Here is a 19,208-nt window from a genome sequence, read left to right as displayed (position 1 = left end):
GTCTTGGGTTCGATTCCAGGCGGTGCCCGAATTTTTAACTTGTGTTGGGCAAGGCCGTGGTCTAGGCAACACGGAGTTTTCCTCCGTGGCATCCCAACAATTACTCCATTCACACACAGAAGAAGGCAATGGCAAACCACTTCTGGATCATCTGCCAAGAACGTATATGAACAGGTCCCAGTCCGAGAAAAGGATGGAAGGATCCTGTTCATATGGACCTGTCGTCAGACAGAACACTAAATAAATAATATAATACCAAGTAGGTAATGCTAGATTGTTAATTATTTACCTAGTTTTAAGTTGAGGCGAGAACTTTCGTAGTCTATACAGATTAAATATGTCATTGACATATAATTTCTTATTTACGTTCCACATTAAGTTGATATAAATTCCAAAGACTATGAATAAGAAAGAAACCACAGTTTCAACTAAGCTAAACCAGAACAATTAACAGTGCGCGTCCCATAACATGAGTCTTCCTCGTCTAAGTCCACCCGAGTCTGTATAAGAATGGACGGCGTTGTACCCTTGGCGGTATAATACTTCAGACTTTTTAACTATTCCTTTCTTTTTTTCTTATTAACAAAATGGAGCGTCTCCACCCGAACATTCCTCGCGTTCTGGGCGATAGTCAGCAGCGCAGGTGGCCATGAAGAGACAGAAAGACGTAAGCTCTGAGAACAATTAAGAAACTACCGAAACAAATGAACGTTGTCGTTAGCATCTGTGTCCTTCATATGTCGCAACGGATTTATCCGCGAGAGTTAAAACAGTTAATACTGTGCACGCCACTGAAACAACTCACTAAATGGCCTCCAGACTTCGCTGTGCAGTTCTGATCCGTTTCGTATTACGCTGATTTCAGATCTGAATCTCTCCCCGAAAACTAACAATCCCGACGCGGCCCATTATCAATTCACACACATATAAGAAGACATTTTTTGTGATAGTACCTTAAAGTAAGCCACAGCCTTCATAATTCATTAGTCACTTATCTTACTGTTCTATACTACATGTCAATAAACCTAATCGAAGCAGTTTAAAAAATAACATCGTTAAACAAACAATTAAACGCAAGTAATGAATAGTTGATGAGTATTCATTGTAGCGGGATGTATTCAATTAGCAGATTCATCACAGTCTTTACAAAATCCTAATATTAGGACATACCCTGAAGACTATAAATTCGGTTCACACATACACAACATTTGAGTAATATCCTTCCATCTTAGCTTTGTTCTTAGAAGTCTTTTTCGTCAGTAAGACAAAGTAATTGTATCTCTCGTGTATCTTTTGTGTGTCTAAACTCAGAATTTACCACAATTGTTATCGTTGTAGGAAGCATGTTAAAATGAAGGAGATGCTTCCTTTGGATTGACTTCAATGACGCCAGATAGCATATTGTTCTCTTAATGCTAGCAGAAATTGCACAACGCCTAGGAGAATGTACGATGCTTATATTCTGTAACCCATTGTCGTCCGTCACGGTAAATTCAAGACCTGAAGCGCTCGGACTGATCCAGCGTTTCAAATCGAGAAAATGGAATCAACTCATTTCGCTGACAAAGGTAGAAAAGGGATTTTGTTTGTAAACGTGAAAGATAAATCGTAAGATCTGTTAACAATTTTACAGTCAGTGCACTGAAATTTTTTTATATATTTATGGAAAAACGGGAAGGTTGAATTTAGATGAAGGAAAAATTTATTCAACTGCGAAAAACATGATTTACACTCACGTCCGTAAACGCCATTATGATCCTTAATAATAAGTTCATATCAGTTAAATTAAAGGATATTTCACGGCGTTAGGTCATTTATTTTTGCAATAAAAATTACTGGGGAATGACAATGTAAAATTCCATAATACGAAGCATTTAAAATCTTCCTGACTGACAATAATAAATACATATTTCATTCTCCAGTTGATCTCTGTACTTAGTAATGACATCACATTCTCTCTAAGTATAATATGACTCCTGACGTAAAAAAAATGCTACCATGGGATTAGCTGAGGTACGAATACGAGCTCAAAGCTACTTCTCTCAAAATATCGCGTATATTGATAGGATTATCTGTCCTTTGCGTTAAAGGTTTAAACATGTCTTTAATGATTTGTAGGGTGAAATTGTGACAAATAGTAGTCTAACTGAGTAGAGACTGTCTTCCTAGTACATCGGGAGGAATCGAGGAGATAAAGGTTCTAGGTTCTGTACCAGGATGGGTAATAAAGACTAGAAGGAATATGACGAAACACCACAATCACCGAATGAGATATGAATCTGCTACGGTCAGACAAGCTGCAGTTCAAGGTATTAGTTAATAACCACCAGTTTTTGTTGACGACCAAGGCTACGAACTGATGCAGCAGACTTCGATAAAATCATCCATTTCCTTGAAATTTATTTTATGATGTGCTATTCGCTATTCTGAAAGTTTGACTGAGTACTTTTAAATGTATTTAATATTTATTCAAATAATTCTAAGAATGTGCGCTATTATTCGGTTCAAAACGTATGTCATTCTATTTAAATCATTTACAAAAAAAACTGAGAATTTGAATAAATAACACAACAATTTTGCAATTTATTTTAAATGATTGTAGAATATAAGTCACTTTTTTGAAGGGAAGAACTTAAATACGTTTCTGAAAGCAAAGTCGTCAAAAATAGAAATTTGAGCCGCAGATGGATCAAGTCAGCACAGGACAAATACTAAATGGCGATCTACAGGGTTACCTGGAATTTTTATTGTAATCAAATCTAAGACATAACGGGATTTGTTTAACTGTGTATCAACATATGTCTCTCGGAACAAGGAGGAAGATAATATTAAAGTGAACGTTTAAATAAATCCCAGGCTGTTAATATACGAACACGAACAGAATCGAGTTAAAGTATGGACTATTTTTATTAGCGGCGTTGAAATTTTAACTTGTGGTAAGAGACAATTATATGCATGATGTGTTGATTTGGAAACTATTTAACAATCGTTTTTCAACTTAGTTCGTCACGTAAAGACTGATGTCTTAACGTTTCCGAACTGATCTGTCTTCTGGACTGCCATAATGCCAGGAATAACAATATAATTAAAAACCACCAGTTACATTTATCTAATAATTAACAATTATGACAGAACACGGTGTCGGCATATTTCCCTTTTAATCAACCAGCACTCTATTTCTAAATAACCATTATCATTACACATTTGTGATAATCATTTTCATCTGCCATCAGTATATGCCTACTCCATGCCATTATAAAACCAAATAAACACAAAACAATCCACTTTCCACCCCCCACCCCACAACCACGTATCATTACACCAATATAACCAAAAAAAATTGATGTCATAAATATCCCTGTGTATGTTCCAAACTCCCCTCTCCAGCGTCTGCATCCCATGACGATCTATGTCATCAGCATATACTCATACTACCCCTTCCATCACTCACTTTGACAAAATTTACCCCCACCCACCCCTGCTACCACACCAACCCCCCTCCCTCCGTCAAAAACAGCAGTAGAATCCCCGAGAGACTATGATAATAGAGAACGGGAAATATTGAAAACAACAGACAGAGACCCGCAGCCCGAAACGAATAACATTACAACTTACAAACGATATTATTTACAAAAGCTTTGACGTACATACACACAGGCAGCGTTTTCATCATCCCAAACTCCGGAGCTGCTGTCGATTTTCATAACAAAGCCCCGCGTTTGAGTGAGTGGATGGTGTTTGTTGTATCCCCAAAGGCCTCGTCTGTTCAAATGTTATTATTAGTCTTGTTTCTAGGATAGGGAGGTACAGGCCACGAACAACTCTCTCTCTCTCTCTCTCTCTCTCTCTCTCTCTGTGTTTCGTCTACACGGACGTTCTTTGCTGAGAAATCAGATGCCAAAAAACTCGTTTTTGCAGATACGATAAACTTTTGCTGGAAATACACATTATAAAGTCTACTCTTCCACACTTTTTTTTTAGTAGACTATGACATAATTTACAATTCTAAGTACTGTATTATTATAAATATTTTAATGAAGTATTGTTTATATTCTGGTTATTTTAATTTGTCCTGTCATTAAAACCAGGTTTACTGACAAATGTCAAAGCTGTACTAGTGTTGTAATCCATATGATGTCCGGGATTTACCTCTGTTTGCCTTCACGTGATTGGTTGCTATTATACGAACAGAACTGAATTGTTTCTTACATTAAAATTTGTGTTGACATTTGGAATGAAACTCGAGTTACTTTATAAACAGAGATGGGTCTTACACAAGAGAAATCATTCGAATTTAACCGGCTTCATAATAATAGAAACTAAGGTTTGACTGTTTAGCAATGTGTTTGTACAGCAAAATAACAATGTTGACGTCATGTACCCCGAATTGTCGCTCCCCCCTTTTTTCGATGAATTATTAAATCGAAATGACGTCGAAGTAAGAAGCAACCTTTTAAGATAATACATAGTCATTTAAATTCAGTGGAAACCGTCGGCCAGAATACACTCAAAAAAGGAGCCATACAATTTCTACCACAACTTATGTTACTACAGAAAAAGGCCTGTTAAAACTTAAAAGGGGAATTATACATTTTGCATTTTAATCCCTTAGCCCTCCTTTCTCCGTAATCCCCTTTCTCCCTTCCCTGCATCCCTTATGTACATTTGTCGTCTTTTAAAACGCTTCTAAAGCTGCATAGTGAAGACATGGCATTAGAAATAGAACATTCTGCCATCTAGCGCCATTGCTGAGAACTTTGCCTATCATGCACAACACACGATATATTATTATATTATTATTATTCAGTGGGTACTTTCATAATCCATAGGTTCGAAAAAGTTACGTAATGGGGGAGATTCATAATTTGCAATCTTCCATAGAAGAATTAAATGGGCGAAGCATTAACGCTTATGGGGAATCAAAAATGCATGTAGAACCCTCGAGGGAACAGATCACTAGGGACTCCCACACGTAGAAAGGAACATACAACTAAAACGGATCTTAAACAGGGCAGAAGATTAATAGGTGGAATTGATCTGGTAAAGGACGCGGTCCAATGGCGTGCTTTTTTGAACACTATATACTGTATAGTGTTCAAATGAGAGGATGATAGTGAGTAATGAAATTGAAAGAATGTGTAAGGAAGCGGTCGTGGCCTAATTTAAGATACTACAACGGTAGTTGCCTGGAGGGACTGAGGAAAACCACGAAAATCCCGGTCAGGCTAGCCGGTCTCCGGGCCGAGATTTGAACTCGCGACTATCACGCACTGTTCGATAATAAGTCAATAGGAATTGATATTATAAAGCTGGAGAGACGCAGATACCTGGAGACGAAATGTCATCTGATCTGACACTAACTGTACCACAGAGCTCCCCCTCTCCCGGTCTCGACTCTCACCACTTTGCTTTTTGAACTTCCTACGATAATAGCCGCGCGGCGTTACACTTTGTTTAGCTTAATTATTAATGTTATCAATTCAAGAGATTAAGGTGAAACGTGTACCCCCAACTCTGTTTCAATAAAACCTGCATTGTCTCTGTCTGTCCGCACGCCTTCTACACAGCAAAGGAAGTACCGATAATGCTAATTAGGATACACTGTAATTATGTGTGAGTGTTTTGCTACTGTGCTCAAGCGTTTGGTTTGTCGGCCTGACGGATACGTCACAGTAAAATACAATCCGAGACACACGAATCTGCTCGTTTGAAACCGGCTTCAACGTAAAGCCGAACCTCCCTCCCCAATAATTTCGTTAATAAAATATCGAGACTTGCACTTTCAGAGTTTATGTCTATAGAACGTTGCTGGTCGAGCAGCTTGGACTGGGATTTATCGTGATTTTACTAAGCCACTACACGTGCATGCTGAAACAGTACACTAGAGAAACCAGTAAGGTTTTGTAGGATTTGAGGTTTTCACGACTCTGATGATGGAGGCAGCAGTAGCAGTATGACGGTTTCCTGTCCTGCTTCGTACTGCCCCCACCCACGTAAATACAGGATTCCTTAAAGTAGGCAACGACCGTTTCTATCCACATAAATTTTAATTAATTATTTTCTGCCATCCTCTCAGTAGATAAATAAAATAATATATAACAAATTTTCTTATAGTCTATACTAGCAAAAATATAGAGGAAAGGAGCGGAAAGGTGAACTTGGAGTAGAAGAGTCTATGGAAATGTAGATGGTACTAAATTTCGCATCGTATTTAATGATATATAACATTGATTTGTAGGAATCTCAAATATAACTTGATATTATGTAGATTTCCTACAAAAAATTCTCATCTCAGAAATACTGCAACAGAAACATTTAATAGAAATCTACACCTTTAACTTCAAACATTGTTTGATACGGTAAATACTTTAAAACGTGAAAGGAAAAATCTTATTTTGTCGCATTATAACCTCTACGTATATCTGATGCTTAATACACAGTTACAATCAAAAATTGTTTTATTTATTAGTGTTCTGTCTGAGGACAGGTCCATATGAACAGGATCATTCCATCCTTTTCTCGGACTGGGACCTGTTCATATACGTTCTTGGCAGATGATCCAGAAGTGGTTTGCCATTGCCTTCTTCTGTGTGTGAATGGAGTAATTGTTGAGATGCCACGGAGGAAAACTCCGTGTTGCCTAGACCACGGCCTTGCCCAACACAAGTTATAAATTCGGGCACCGCCGGGAATCGAACCCGAGACCCCCAGGATTACAAGGCCAGCGTTCTAACCGCTAGACCACCGTATCTTTAGTTAATTTATGAAATGTGATTCATTCAAGTTTATTAACTGTGCAATGACAGATTCGTAACAAATTTGATATTAACGCTAAGAAGTTACGCAATATAACAAATAATGCCCCATATTTTTAATGGAAATGAAGCACCCATAAACGGCTAACTTAATAGCACTGTTTCTCTAACAGTACGTTGCTGAGACCCTTAGCGTAAAAAAGCGCCTCTGGACCCAATAATGGTTATGATCGAGACGATATATAAGAGAATTATGATTTAGCTGTCATCATCATCCGACCCTCGCTGCCACCAGCATGACAATCCTGAATCGTATCGCGAAATGACTCCACTTCCGTTTTCAATTCTCCATGCACTTCCGGTCTACACCGCACGCGGCCAGCATGCTATTAGGCTTCCCGCATTGCTCTTAAGGTTGGAGGGTGGTCTCTATTGCAGGCGAAGAACAATGTTCGCAGAAAGTCTCCTTTTAAACAGAAGCGACCAAACTTAGTCTCTACGCATGCAATGTGGTTAAAAATATTCTCTTTTGTGTGTCATCTTTCGTAACGTTGTTTAAGGCAGAATAAAAAATGGGAGATGAAGCATTACTGGGAGTCTGACGGGGGTGGGGGGGATCTGTAATTGTGTTCAGAGCGAAGCATCACGTGCGACATGAATCAAAATGAAGCTGGATCTATGTTTCAAAAATTAGATACTTACGTCGCTGACCTAAAACTTAAAGGCTCACAGGCGTGCGGGTTCGAATTCTGCTCAGTACATAATTTTTGTAGCCATATTTTTTTGTTATCCAGAGTTGTCTTGCTATGCTCTGGTTATATACGCGCTAGACGAAAATGCTAAGAATCTTATAATTAATTCTAAAGCTTAAACTAACAGACCGGACTGCACTTCACGAAAAAAAGGTTAAATATTCATCCGCCCTGTTTCAACTGCAGACGTTATTTAAGTGATATTAAATGTGCCTATTATCACAATTTGAGAGTAGCGATCAGGTGTCATTTAACTGAGGTTACTGCCCCACACAGTGACAGAGAAACAAATAATTGCAGGTTGATTTGTACCAATGCTGGTTCACAATTTATGCTCCCTGTGTGATGTACTGACGTGGGATATAAGACAAAGGTCTCCCTGGTGCTTAATTAAACACAAAGACACGAATACGTATGGGAAAGTGGACGAATAGATCAGCATATTCTTACCATGGACACTAGACAAAAGTGAATGGTCCACGTCGTACGGAAATTTACAACGATGATAATAATAATAATAATAATAATAATAAATTTAGCTAATATGGAACACGAAATGTTTTTGTAATGGCGGTAATCATCGGAGCCATAGGAATTACAACTAAAGGTACAATGCATCTGGAAACGATACCAGGAAACCATTAAACAGATTCTCTTTCTAAGAAAAAAAGACAGCCTTACTAGGAACATGACATATTATGTAAAAGTGGTACAATCAGAAACTTGAAGCATCAATGGTGAGGTTCACCACTGGGAGGAATAATAATATTAATTGTACATAGAGCCCTGTGCCTTTTGAGAAGCTGACAGTAGCTCGGATTGTTAAGAAACTCCCCGCCTTTTATGGAACCCAAAGGTACATTGTAGAGATCGCAAGAGCTCCGCCACTGGCCCCATCAAGCGGCAATTTAAACCAGTCTTTATCTTCATGACCTATTTTTTTAAAATCAATTTCATTTTAAAATTATCCTCTCATCCACAATCATATTTTTCAAACAGTTTGTTATTTATTTCAAGTTTAATCATCAATGAAGTAAAGTTTGAATTTCTCGCCGTACACTGCGTGCTACACGGTTCAAATATTTGACTCCAATTAATTTTATCACCCTAAAAATAACATAACGAAGAGTACAACTCATTAAGTTTCTTAACCGTTAATCTTCTAAGATATTGAATAAGGGACGGTAGCTTTAAAGATGATAAATAAACAAGTCCTGCTGGATTTACGTGCCTTGAGAGTCTGATTCACGAAGTACAAACACTGGACTGAAACAAGAACGAATCAAAGGAAGGAGGAAAACAAGCGAGAGATGACGCGAGGCAGCCGACGGGGGTTTCCCGGCGAAGGATGTCCGGATCTGTTGTTCCGTTTCCGGTCCGGAACTGAGGGGCCACAGTCCCGAGGACGATGGCTGCAGTCAGCGGCGAACATAACAGCATTTCGCACGCAACATCAGGCCATCAGGTGACATACGTCTCCTCGGCCCTGTAAGTTCCATGTCTGTCGCAGTTTGAGTTGACAGCGTCATTCGACACTGTTTGAGTGACGTTCAACTGAACGTATATTACGACAGTCATCAAAATGCCATTTAAAATGAAACACGGACACGGAAGTTTACTCTGTAGGAATTAGTGGCACAAAATTCATAAGTGTATCACTCGAAAGTAGGCTTAACTCTGAACTGATAAAATAAATCGAGGTGATATCTAGGTTAAAACTCCTCATCTGAGTCTGAAGATTTCTGTCTTCTGGGTTGTTGCGTCGTGTAGTCTGGTAGAAGTTTATGCCGACGTTTCAGAGGTCCTCGCTGCCTCCGTCATCAGGGTGATGAGTCTCTGAAACGTTGTTAAACTTCTACCAGACTACACGACGCTACAACCCAGAAGACAGCAATCTTCTCACTCCTGATGACAGTTTGCAAACTCCTGGGCTTGAACCTCGGTACCGACTCGGGTTTACACGACTAAGTGTCTCAAAACACATATCTCATGGTTAAAATTACCTACTTCTACGTCAAGAATCAAACGCGACGTCTCCCGATACGAACCTGGCTTATAAACCACTACGCTGGTTTCAAATTCTTGTATAACGCATAATTTAATAATTTCAGTAATTTCAGTGACTTCAATGCTTGTACACAAACCAGCTATCATCCAACCTGACACGGAATACACTACGCCGTTAAACAAAGATACGATAAATAGGCTTAGACTTAAAATCGACTTGCATCAGAAGGAATTGACCTGGAAGTAGAATATAGTCTATAAACCATCGCCACAATAGACACTGTGGAAAGAGGGGAGTGACCGGTTAATTTAACAAGTTTCCGGGATTAGTTTGTAAAAGAGATGAGGAGAGAGCGAGTCTGGAAGAAGATTTTCAATCCATACTTGATTATAAATCACTGTCAGCAACTTGAACAAAATACTATACAGCTAGTCCCTATGGCACAGTGGGAGTGGTGAAGCGTCTTCCTGCTTTGTGGTCATTCTTCAAGGTTGGCTGCGCCAGCATAAGAAGTTCTGCCCGTCCATCTGGCCGCCTCTCAACACCTCAAGTCAATGTAACAAGTCTGACAGCAGAAAATTTTATCTATTTTCTGTCTGATCTTCTGACAGGACCAATACAACAGCCATCACAAATCCAAGAAATCCATTACACGGATTAATGTTGGGCTAAACTACTTTATCAAAACTTGGCAACTCCGTCAACGAGTCAGGGCCTCAAAAATAATTCTTCGGGCCATTTTAGTGGCAATTTCTTCAGTTGAATATCACTGCGAAGCTGAACATTAATCACAGTAAATGAGTATATTCAAAATTCCAATGCAGACAATGGAATCTAAATGACTGAGGGGAAGAAGAACATTCTGGGTGCCATGAGAAAATATCAGCCGACTACACCTGACGGGTTATTCAGGAATAATTCATGTCGAAATTAATATATTCTTACAACCTTTAAAGTGTTATCTAGAGTTTTAGCTTTTTTTGATTACGTGAAATCGATCTCAACGACCTCGTGGTCTAAGATGTCCACAGCTCGTGGTTTTCGATCACAATCAGCAGGTAGAGATCTTGAAACACGCTAATCATCCGTCTGAGGAATCCTTTCAAATATCTACAAGGATTCACAGTTTCAGAAGTTAATTTTAAATATAAAGAGGTGACAGCCTGAAAAAGATTGGTAATGAGAATAAAAATGAATTAATAATCATTATATTAATTTCTCACGGTGGTCTAGCGGTTAGAACGCTGGCCTTGTAATCCTGGGGTCTCGGGTTCGATTCCCGGCGGTGCCCGAATTTATAACTTGTGTTGGGCAAGGCCGTGGTCTAGGCAACACGGAGTTTTCCTCCGTGGCATCCCAACAATTACTCCATTCACACACAGAAGAAGGCAATGGCAAACCACTTCTGGATCATCTGCCAAGAACGTATATGAACAGGTCCCAGTCCGAGAAAAGGATGGAAGGATCCTGTTCATATGGACCTGTCGTCAGACAGAACACTAAATAATAATAATAATAATCATTATATTATTGTCTGAAACTTCAGTCTTACGTCGGTTGTAATGGTAACTAAATTCCCACTAGAAAATGTATGTATTTAATTAATCAAAAATTTATCTTTATCATCTAATCATCATAAAAAGGTTATAAAATGTCTGTGTTCATGATACCTGAAAGGATTCCAGTAACGTGATATTTACTTGTGTCTAAACGCTTATAAATCACACGGAGAGAAGGTTCTGAGCGTGCGCGTACAAATTTTAACCTAACATAATCGCTACTAGACCACAAAACGGGTCGGAATATCATCTAAGCAGTTTATCAACTTTACATTCGCCTCGCTCGTTCGCTCACTTTGCGATGTGTGTTAAAAGTATTAAAACGCATCATTAAGAATATTGTACTTTACTTTTTATAAACAAAAGATGTGTGATTCGTCACAGTTTTTCCGACGTCTGTACAGTCACTGTATAACAAACGTTGTACTTGCAAGATTGCAGCCAAAGAAAGGCAGATAAATATAAAGATGAGCGGAACATGTAGCACGCATGGGATCTAAAATATTTTGGTCTAAATAAGTCACGGAAAGTAACGACTTGGGAGACTGGAAAGTAGATGGAACAATAATATCGAAATGAACCTACATCAAAATATCTGGGAAGATTTTAAACGTTTTGAACCGGACTGTATATGCTACTATCATGAGACAGTTAAAATCAGTTCACGTACCGCAAACCTATTTTCTTATGATCCGACTTCACAGTTTCCCAACAAATGTTTCATTCCTATACATCGTTTATTCCTCCCTAAGTCCTAGAATATTTATTTAACTAATGTAAACTTCACGACTTAGTCTCTGTAATAGTTTCGATTGAAGAATATAACGCGAAATTCCTTATCAAGTAATTAGTTTTCTATCTTTGTTTTCAAGAGCGTTTAATTAAAATTACTTCAGTAACATCACAGTAAATAGTATACCGAATTACTGGCATTAATTTCAAACTAAAACTTGACGGTAACATATTCTTCACTAAACGATAGACTGCATTGGTTCTGTTGAGTGGTCACGACAATGTTCTATTCATTACAAAGCAATTACGAGAGCAGAGCCTACTGTCTATTATAATCACAAGTAATAACCACAACGTTTGAATTTTCTGTATTCATACGACTGATTGTCACTGTCAACTCAATGGGCTCATTTCAGCTTCACAGTGGCAGCGCGCGGTATCGAACCCAGAACACTTTAATTACAATTCTCGTATGTGGACCACTGAGATAGCCACATGACTGTTGTCTATGTTAAACAAATAAATATACTGGGTCTTTATGTATTTTAGGTTTATTTAACGACATTTTTCAGTAGCTCAGACTATAAAACGTAAGTACTGATTAAAAATATGGACCAGAGGCCGGCTTATGTAAAGAAAGTAATGAAATTTTATATTCCAAAACCGACGGGAAGTTTGTTGACTAACCAAGCAAGTACTGGCATCTCAAGTAGTCACATAGTTAATTATTTTTAACTATTACGTCGATTAATTCTATATCAAATAATAATCGATCTTATGAAAAACGACTCCACTGACGAATTAGTAATGTAGGCCTACATATCAGATGGTGCTTGACAGGCTGACAAAGAAAGATTTCCAGGGATGCTTCCAGGCTTGGCAGCGGCGCTGGGATCGTTGTGTTCACTCCCAGGGGAACTACTTCGAGGGTGATGGATGAATTTAATACCTGAGATAAGTGTACGGGTTTTTATACGCGCAGTCTTGAAACTTTCCGATCGCACCTCGTAGAATTATTTCAGATATCTATGATTAATGAGTATTAAAGTTGCAGTGTAAACTGAAGAATACGGCGACGTAATTGTTAACACTTATTCTTCGATTCAGAAGTCCTGGGTACTAATCTTGTCTCGAAGACTGTTAATTCTGATTGGTATTTCCGTGGTCTTCCACAGTTTTCCCAACAAAATACTAACATAGCAGCTTAAGGAAGGTCACGATCGCTTCCTTCGACGTGTCCCAACACATGTCTCACAGGCATCTGGAGATCCGTAACCAATGAAATGGTCGGAATACAAATAAACATTATTGTATAATTAATTATGCAGACCTACTGTTAAGATGAAGACCAAGGCACGTAATTGAATTACGAAGAAAGATTAGTGATGCCCACACTTGTACCATCGTGAGTGTACCAAAGAGGGGAGGAGCGTTAATCTTATCAATTTGCACGGAGAGTTGTACGCTAACAAATGGCTAGAACACGAAACACAGATCAAACACATGAACCTAATTTGTTATGGCCATTTCTTCACCTCTCACACAAAGCATCGCTGTTTACTGCAGAGCCCGAGGTTTCTGTAGAGATTCTGGTCATGCTGATTAGAAATTTGCTTTGAGATATTTAAGTTTCGGATGGAGTGTGTTTTCATCTTCGTGCAGGGGCTGGACCACATCCTGCCCCTTCTATACACCAGCTGTGGCTCTATTTTCATTAAATATCAATGGGCATAACTTAAGTTTCAGTTATTTTTGTGATATTTTATTGTATTCAAGTTTAAGCTTTTGTGCTATGTGCGTATAATACATTGAAATTGAAGATAAAATGCCAAGGAATGTAAAATATTACGTTTTTATGAGTGACTTTCCATTACGTAGGAAAGTCACGAAAGAGATATCAATCAGGATAGTAGGTAACCCTGTCCCGACTCGAAACAGGGAAAATTACTAAATATTTAGTCAGGACAGCCAACTTTTGAAGTTGTAACTGAACCCAGAACTTCCCGATCACAAAGCAAACATGCTAGCTGATCAACCGTTGCATTTGATTTTTAAGTTAGTTACATAGTAAGAAAAAGGTAATTATGGTCCTATGTTTAAGAACCACGTAATAAAAAAACATACGCATATTTGGAGGTAATATTCCACAATACTTGTCCTCGGCAACAGATAAAACGTCCAAGTATATAATATTTGGCAAAGAGACAATGTTTTCGCAGTTAATAGTAACATTACCCCCACATTTATACGGCCAAATTTCTTATTTGAAGGGGTAGATATCCTTATTTACATCCCGAGTCTTAGACATTGACCCTGTGACGCCATGTTAAATGCTGCCCTGAAAACATTGCTCCTTACTAAAAAATGTTTCCACTTTTGGAGCAATCTACATGGTAATGGATATTATGGTCGTTTTACCAGCGACACTACTAAATTCTGTATAAACTCTGAAATACCAAATATACAAGAATGAGATCAAATACCAGAAAGATAGAGAACTAATGGAGAAATGAGAGTCGATGTTTCTCCACCGCATAATAGAGTGTCTGTGGGCCTACGCAGATGGGTAGTTGTGTTTCAAGGTCAAGTACATTCTCCTCTCAGACAGACAGTAGTTTGTAAGTAATTTCTGTAGTTTCATTGGTTTGTTATCGGGAACAGCTAACGTACCGAAACGGACCAACTGCACGCGTGTATATCACGGCGAAATATTCAGATGCGCTTACCTGGAGAGAATCTTGGACACACAGCCGTGGGAGACCCTCAACTGCCGGGAGATGTCGCACGGTCGTACGCCGTTGTGGGCAAGCTCCACTATTCGCTGCCGAACGACGTCAGGCAACGGCCGCCCATTCACAAAAACGCCGCCCAGCTGGTTCACACCGCCGTGGCCTGAAATGACAGCATCGGATCAGATACTACCACACAGACTCACTGTTATAAAACCACTGAGGGAATGGAAGAATTTCGTGAAGTTCTGTCCCCACGTCTGCTCTGTGAAAAGACATTTCGTGGAATTGTTTTAAAAAACGTAACGCAATCCCGTTACGCGCCACGTAGGCGCGCAGGGGGAGAGGTTGTATAGATCCTTCTCATTCTCAACCTCGGCACTAGATGGGAGTGAGTGGTCAGCATCACGTTCCGGTTGCGTTTTAACCCCGGGGAAAGGACTCCCGGTACCCATCGGATAGGAAGCTGGGTGGGCCCCATATCCGGTCTAGATGAAAAATCCTCTGCCCCCGTCGGGGATCAAATCCCGATTGTCCAGCCCGTAGTCAGTCACCGTACTGACAAAGCTATAAGGCTTATAAATTTGTTTCAAACATATCATTATTAGGTTAAAGTAATACTGTTTACTGTCTTATATAAATTAATTGTGATTCCTGTCACGATCGGCATTAAAAAAAATTTACTCTCATACTTCATGTGCATGGGGGGGGGGGGGGGGTCAGCCAATTGCAGAACCTCCAAAATGGGATATCACGACGAGTACGGGCGTTTGAACCCACATAAACATTCGGAATTAGGGTCACCGATCTCAGCTTTCGCTCGACATAAGCCGTGTGTAGCAGTTCTGATACGCATTCCATTAAAATTCTGTAAGATAAGCAGTAGTTTACAGAATATTGAAAAAAAAACCTCTATAAGGTAAACAGCATCAGTAAACAGTTTGCAGGCTGTAAAGAAACTATGATAATGGACGAGTGGATAAAACTTCTATGGTTTTAAGCAGCCAACTGGTGATGCCAATAACCTTTCATAATACCAGTTCTAAAACGAAAATAGCAACAGTATTATCTAAAGTGAGCTTTCGCATTATGATCCTCAGTTGTTTCTATTACCCTTCAGCATTGGGGTGGTGCAATATGTTCCTGCCCTCAGATTTAATGACACCCTGCAGTGCAGCCCCCCAAAGAAATGCTCCCTTTGCCCTCCACGAGCAAAGCTTTGTGGGAGCAGAGGAGAAGGGGAAATAATCCAGCCAATTGTTTGAAGAAGTGGCTGGAGTGCTCATGTAACAAAGTTTCGTGCACACAGACTGTGCAGTAATATGGAAATATGCTTCTGGGGAGTACAGAAAGGTTACTGCAATGTGTGACTGTCAGTGTTAAGTGTGAGGAATTCAACAGTGGCATAAGATGATTCGTCCACGCCACCATTAGCTGATTGCAGTCCTGATTTCGGGATTCTATGATTTTCTTTTCTCGCGTGGTCCGTCGACTGCAGGTTCGAATTCCTTTCATGTCATCGTTGTCTTGCCTTGTGATGTTCTGAGGTAGCACCAAAGGAGTTTTAGAAACTGCCTAAAAGACGCAGAATTTACTGATATTAGTTCAGAGGGCATAATCGATCACAAATGAAGACATTTTCTTCTGGTTTTAACTATGTCATTAGCAAAGTTTATCTAAATAACGAACAAACTAAATGATAAGGAACTCACCAAACAGCTAGCTGATTAAACTTACCTCGCATTTAATTAACCAAGCAACCAAATATGCCCAACCAAACCTGTTTCCACTTATGTTTAGTTCTACACGTTAATGTCTTTCCTTTAGTGTTTCCGACCAGAAACCAGTGCGAGAATTTTTCCTGTGGCTTACATCGCCTAAGAAGACGTGGCAGAGTGTGAATTATTATGCTCCATCTGATGAAGTTTTATCCATCACGTTAAATGTGTTCTTATTTGGCTCAAATATTCGCCTGCAATCTTCGGTCCTCTCTCGAAATTTGTTAGCGAGGATCATGTTTGTATAAGGCAACGCGCAGAACATTTCATTATCCATTTTAATTAGTTGCTTTATATACAATTATAAAGAGAAAAAACGAGTTCATTCCATTCTAGGCAGACCTGTTGCATTATGGGTTCCGACTGAACACAAGTAATTCTGAGAAAAAAAATTACCCCTTACTGAAACTGAGATCTCAATATCCCAGACACAAAATAATAGATTTTCGAGATATTCCTTATCATCATTACGGCACTGGAGACCTTCGAAAATTTATATTTTAAATGTCATGAACGATATCAACATGGTGGCCCTGCGCACTCACCAGAATGAAGAACGCTACCGTCGACCAGGCTAAAGTTTTGAAATATTTTATAGAGTATAAAGAGTGGGAGATATAAGAAATGCATACAAAATTTTAAATGGAAAAACTGGAGGGAAATAACTACTTCAGCTTCAAGGTTTCGGCACAGAACACGTTCCATTTATTACGTGTAATTTTACTTTAGTTTAAATTCGCCCAAAATTTAAATATTCGTCAATGTCAATGAAAACCCGCGTTCTTTGTTCACTCTTGATGATGAGTAATATATATATATATACAGAGCTGGTAGTAAAAGTGAGTTACGTTCACAGAAGATGCAATGACACATTCCCAGTCACAGAAATGTGAAAATTGTAAGCTGTAAGCTAAAACGTGTTTTGAGTAATGCACAAGTTGTATATTTACGGCAAGGCCGCGTTTAATCCAGTTTCCGTATCAGACAGGTTTAAATTTTAGTACAAATTCCGTTTTAGACACTTTCCTTGCATTTGAATTAAGTCAGATTCTGAAAGAGTTATTTGGAAATAATGATCGTGACGAATTGTGACCTGGAATGCGAGACGACACTAAACAAGAAACAAGCCGTGATAATTTTCTGCACTCAACTCCATGCTCCAGTCCGCTCGTCACGTTCTTGCAGTAGCATCGACTATCCGGCCATATTTAAGTGCAACTCCCAGTTGAAGTCATTAGAGGAACAGGCCATTTCATCCCCCTTCTTGGGCCGATGAAAAGCGAAAAAGAGATGCGATGGGTATTGGTGAGGGAGTCACTAAAAAGAGCAAGCGATCACCAACCACGGTCCCTCCCTTCGGTATAGGTTGATCCTAAATTCTCTACACACATAATTAACAAATCTATTCAATTAACATTCCTAATTCTATAGAATAACATCGTTTGTATTAGGTAGGTATGGGGCAGATACTGATTAATCTGATATATTCCTTAGTTCCTTCATACAAATTTTTGGAACAGTTATTTAAATATAGAATATTTATATTATTTTATCCTAACTCATTAGTAACAAAAACACAAACTTTCTTCGCATATGTCAACTTTGCATAGTAATTCGAGATGTGGTTTTTACCATTAGCTTTAAAACTGTCGTACATTGAAGGCTCATCTCAGGAAACTTACAACCAAAATATGAAAAGCTACAATGTGGCTTTTGAATCATGAGTGTGTGAAGTAAGGACTCTCACGCTGGAATATTGAAACGTCTAGCCTTTTATTATTGACATATGTTATTAATTTAGTTAAATTCAAAAGGGCGAGTTGCGTTTAGCACACAGCATACAAAATAACCAAGAACCACATACAATATTTTTCTGTAACAAAGCCGAAACTCATGACTAAAATAATCTCTGGAAGTAAGTAAGTCTATTGACTATTTACCTCACTTATTACTTACATGGTTAGTAATAGACCTTCAACTTTATCAAAAGACACACAAAAATTTTTCTCGAAATTCTTTTATCAGAACAATAATTCACGCAAGGAATTAAATAAGCCCTTCTTATAATTTACATATCAATATTTTACCTGTAATGAAATGTTTCCGGCAGATGACTTAGAACCAAGTAAGACTGATAAGAAACACTAATTACTCACCTTCATTTCCTTCTTCTGTGTTTGAAGAAGCCGAGCACCGATATACTCGTACAACGATTTGTAAATGTGACAAGGATTCAAAAATAATTTTGTGAATCAACTAAAGACCAAATCATCATTTCAAATATTCTGGAGTATAGAAAGAAATGGATTTACTACGTATACATAATTACTAAGACAAATGCATGGAGACAAATGCTCATGTTATTGGCAGATTGGAACATAAACCAAAAGAAGATGACTGAAGGAATGTTTATAAAACTAAAGCATGAACGGGCTACAAGCAGCTCAACTTTATAATGAATAAGATTAGTGCCTCAGAAATGTACGCTATTTCTGAAACCCCCTGTGTCCACATAAAAAATTGTATTATGAGTATAAAAATGCACTTATTTAATGTCTTGATATTGTATATTATATTAAATAAATTGCACGGATCTAATGCCCAGCACAGAATATGTTTGCAAAAGCCATCGAAACTTTTTTTTTGTGGGTGGGGAGTAGGACCATGTAGATTTGTGCTCTGTATCCGCGTGTCCGGTTCATTCAATTCGTATAACAAAGAATGTTGTACCAAACACAAAAACCTACTACTACGGTCTGGCCAGCATTAAGAACACAACGCATATTGAGGATTACGCTGTTCATTTCATCCTGGATTTAAAAATTCCTTTTCAATTAGTAGTTTTTTTCTGGAGAGGGGAGGTGGAAGTTTATGGAAAGAGAGGATTTGAAACTT

General features: G+C 38.6%; 1 protein-coding gene across 3 annotated transcripts in view; it reads right to left on the bottom strand.

Annotated features, from left to right (window-relative positions):
• Window positions 1-19,208, bottom strand: part of LOC147871839 (paired box protein Pax-2-like) — a 207,225-nt gene that overhangs the window by 146,285 nt on the left and 41,732 nt on the right. For all 3 annotated transcript variants that reach the window (XM_087360011.1, XM_087360009.1, XM_087360010.1), the window contains exon 2: window positions 14,533-14,698. In XM_087360011.1, the coding sequence (XP_087216137.1) occupies window positions 14,533-14,698 (166 nt within the window). The remainder of the gene's footprint in view (window positions 1-14,532; window positions 14,699-19,208) is intronic.

The sequence above is a fragment of the Zootermopsis nevadensis genome, unplaced genomic scaffold, assembly GCF_977971745.1.
Source record: "Zootermopsis nevadensis isolate Lab colony 2312 unplaced genomic scaffold, Znev_1.0 Znev_ptg000037l, whole genome shotgun sequence".
Taxonomy (NCBI): domain Eukaryota; kingdom Metazoa; phylum Arthropoda; class Insecta; order Blattodea; family Termopsidae; genus Zootermopsis; species Zootermopsis nevadensis.
This window is presented reverse-complemented; position numbering and strand designations above follow the sequence as displayed.